We start from the raw sequence: 3535 nt of genomic DNA on the forward strand, positions 1-3535 counted from the left end.
AGGGACTGGGTTCTAAATGGTGAGTACTTCAGCAATTTCTACAAGTGTCTGATCTGTGTTGAGTAATGAAGAAACTGACAAGTTGCTTGTGTTACAGAATTCAAACATGGAAAAGCACCAATCCTGATTGCTACAGATGTTGCATCCAGAGGTCTAGGTTAGTACAACTCGTAATGCCAGTTGCCCAAAGCTATTTAAAGAAAGTCTATTGCTTTCTTTAACCTCTGCATTTTTCTAAGTTTTCTTCACATAAAGGTGCAGTCTTTGTGGCAAGGCCTAGGCATGACAATCGGAGGACTCGAGGGGGATGGAGGACTAGTGGAAGTGATCGGCTGGCTGCTTCCAGTCAAATAGAGAGGTGAAAGCTTGAGAGCATTGTGTGCCAGTAATCTTCAAAAGGCAAAGATCATCCTTTAAACTACTACCCCATAAACTGTTCTCTCATGAAATAAGCAGTTTCATTCACAGTTCACTTTGCCCTGGTATTTCTCTCCTCTCCATGCTTTGCATGATTTGCCATGGTGCAGTACTGTTAGTTTTGTGCATACTGTCTGCTGTGATCTGTGGGTCTTTGAATTTCAGTGAGTTTGCTGAAATGTCGAAGAAAATAGTAACAAACTTCAATGAAATTTTTTTTCAACCATGAAATGGAGAGAGCAGCTTTAAAATGTACTAAGCCTTGTACAAATTGGTGAGTACTGGCACATGAAATCTGAGAAAAAGTCCACCTCTCACTTTAGCAAGTGGGGCAGGAAAGCAATGGCTTTTCAAATGCCTTTGAGAGTCGAAGTTCCTCCACCTATACATAGTCGTCATGTCGAGACCTGCCAGAGAGAGACACATTCTCAAGTGAACCCTGGCTTCTTGGAAGCGCTTGCCTAGACAAGACACAGTGCATAAAAACAACTTGGTGACTTTGGGGGGACAGGTATGTTTTTCTTGCAGCTGCGGTTCAAAGGTCTTGGCAAGACAAGCAGTGTGGCCCCTTTTTTTTGAGCTTCTAATGAGTGTGTATGTGAAGGACCTTGTATGTTTTTACTCTAAGGTCCTCAAATGAGCACATGAAGAGGCTGCTGTGAGCTTTAGTGGCCCTACTGCAAGAAGCATTCAGATGTCACTTGATGATTTGTAAAGGGGACTCTTGAGTTGGGAATGACAAGCAAATGCATACTCCTTTATGGTAAGGTTTTGGATCACAGGGTGGGTGATGAGATGGGAACAGACGGAGTGTGCATAACTTTCTCTTCCACAATACTCTTGCAGAAATGGATAATTCTAACACTGTTCTTTGCAGCCGTTATTTCCTTTAAAATACTCTTGTCTAATATTTATCTTCGATTTGGCTGTTGTGGTGTGCAAAACTTTGTACCTTGCTTTTTGCCACACTGCAACACTTTACAGATGTGGAAGATGTGAAATTTGTCATCAATTATGACTACCCTAACTCCTCAGAGGACTATATCCACCGAATTGGACGAACTGCCCGCAGTACCAAAACAGGCACAGCATACACATTCTTTACTCCTAACAATATTAAGCAAGTTAATGACCTCATCTCTGTGCTTCGTGAGGCTAATCAAGCCATCAACCCCAAATTGCTTCAGTTGATTGAAGACAGAGGTTCAGGTAAGTACTGTTCTTGACCACAGTGCATAGCTTTCCTCTCTGAACCAAATGGAAATGCACATTCCACCTTCAGCCTCTCCAAAATGGATGTGGAAGGTGGTTTAGCTACCAGTTGTGCTGACCTGGAAAGGTATTTATTAACACCAGTAACAAAAAACAGCATTCCCTTTCCCTGAGTGCTCCACACTCATGCTGTGGTGCACCTAGAGCTAGTGCTGGCCAAAGATGCATGTCTTGGTATTTGCTCTGAAATCAAATGCTTCAGGGCTCAGTTTTGTGGCTTTCTCTGATGTGGCTAGGAAAGCTGGAGATGACTCTGTTCTCTTGGCAAGATGAAAGTGACTTCTTGCCTTGATGCCACCACTTGCATTAACAGGGGAGAGCGTGTGACTCTCTCCTCGTGGGTTAGACAGCTTTGTCAAAATAGTCCAACTAGAGTCCAGTTAGCAACTGGAAAGCTTTTATAATAGGATTGCATTACTGGGACAGAAAATAAAAGTTTTTTCTCTTACTAGCTGAACTCATTTGGTGATACGTAGAATACAGCCTTTATGATGCATGTATAACTGTCTTGTCTTTTTTAATAGGTCGTTCCCGAGGTGATCGACGTGACAGATACTCTGCGGGCAAAAGGGGTGGATTTAGTAGTTTTAGTAGAGAGAGGGAGAACTTTGAGAGAACCTATGGTGCACTAGGAAAGAGAGACTTTGGAGCAAAAACCCAGAATGGGGCCTACAGTGCCCAAAGTTTCAGTAATGGAACACCTTTTGGAAATGGTTTTGCAGCTGCAGGCATGCAAGCTGGCTTCAGGGCTGGTAACCCTGCAGGAGCTTACCAGAATGGCTATGAACAGCAGTATGGGAGTAATATTGCAAATATGCACAATGGCATGAACCAACAGCAGTATGCATATCCTGCCACTGGTGCTGCTCCTATGATAGGTTACCCAATGCCGACAAGTTATTCTCAATAGCTTAGTGTATTTAAATGTCTCAGTTTTTCATAATTGCTCTTTATATTGTGTGTTATCAAAACAGGATAGTTATTTAAGAAATGGGAAATGCAGAAATGACTGCAGTGCAGCAGTAATTATGGTGCACTTTTTCGCTATTTAAGTTGAATATTTCTCTACATTCCTGAAACAATTTTTAGTTTTTTGTACTAGAAAATGCAGACAGTGTTTTCAAAGTAAATGTACAGTGATTTGAAATACAGTACCAGAAGGCAGTGCATGGCCTTCCAATAAAGATATTTGAAGACCGAATTTTCTTTCAGATGGCAATTTTCTCAACATGTGCACAACTTTACATTTAATGGAATGTCAAATGTTTTTATATTAAATTCTAGAAAGGTTTCTCAGCTGTGTCTGTTAAACATTTAGGCTTCAGCCTTGCCTTGATTGGGCTAGATTGCTTAGCATGGCAGGCTCTGCTTTGATGGGGAAGAAAACTAAAGCTGGCTTCTAAGTAACTTGGAAACAGGACTCTTCCTTGTCTCACGAGCGTAGGGCCAGTTTTTGGAAAAGATCCACTAGAGTAATGGTATAGCAAAGTCTTGCGAACCAGAACTCTGCAGTGGTGTTGCTGATGAGCTGCTACGAGCGTAGGAAGCTTTTGCAGCACCGTAACTGTCGCCTTCACAGAGCATATATGCAGACTAGGCTTGAGTGTAATGTATCTGCAGCTGTCAGGCCTTGTGAGTTAGCATGCAGGCTTACTATGAGCTTCAGAGAAAATGGGAAGATCTTAGTATTAAAACTTCAAATTATACTTAAACTGGTATTGAGCAGTGATTTCTTTATGGAAGTTGGGGGGAGGGAACTGGGCTGTTGATCCATGAACATAACTGCAGGGCTGGTTTTTGTGTGTGGTTTTTGAGACTTGTAGTATATACAAATAACTCAGTAATT

At 41.8% G+C, this 3535-nt stretch overlaps 1 protein-coding gene across 1 annotated transcript in view; it reads left to right on the forward strand.

Moving 5' to 3' along the window:
• Positions 1-2985, forward strand: part of DDX5 (DEAD (Asp-Glu-Ala-Asp) box helicase 5) — a gene marked incomplete at its 5' end in the record, with an annotated part of 5599 nt that extends 2614 nt beyond the window's left edge. The window contains 4 exons of the mRNA XM_010084116.1: positions 1-19; positions 98-157; positions 1402-1626; positions 2214-2985. The exon at positions 1-19 is cut by the window's left edge and continues 73 nt beyond it. Of these exons, the coding sequence (XP_010082418.1) occupies positions 1-19; positions 98-157; positions 1402-1626; positions 2214-2599 (690 nt within the window). The remainder of the gene's footprint in view (positions 20-97; positions 158-1401; positions 1627-2213) is intronic.
• Positions 2986-3535: the final 550 nt, after the last annotated feature.

This window comes from Pterocles gutturalis, unplaced genomic scaffold (genome assembly GCF_000699245.1).
Source record: "Pterocles gutturalis isolate BGI_N339 unplaced genomic scaffold, ASM69924v1 scaffold27805, whole genome shotgun sequence".
Taxonomy (NCBI): Eukaryota; Metazoa; Chordata; class Aves; order Pterocliformes; family Pteroclidae; genus Pterocles; species Pterocles gutturalis.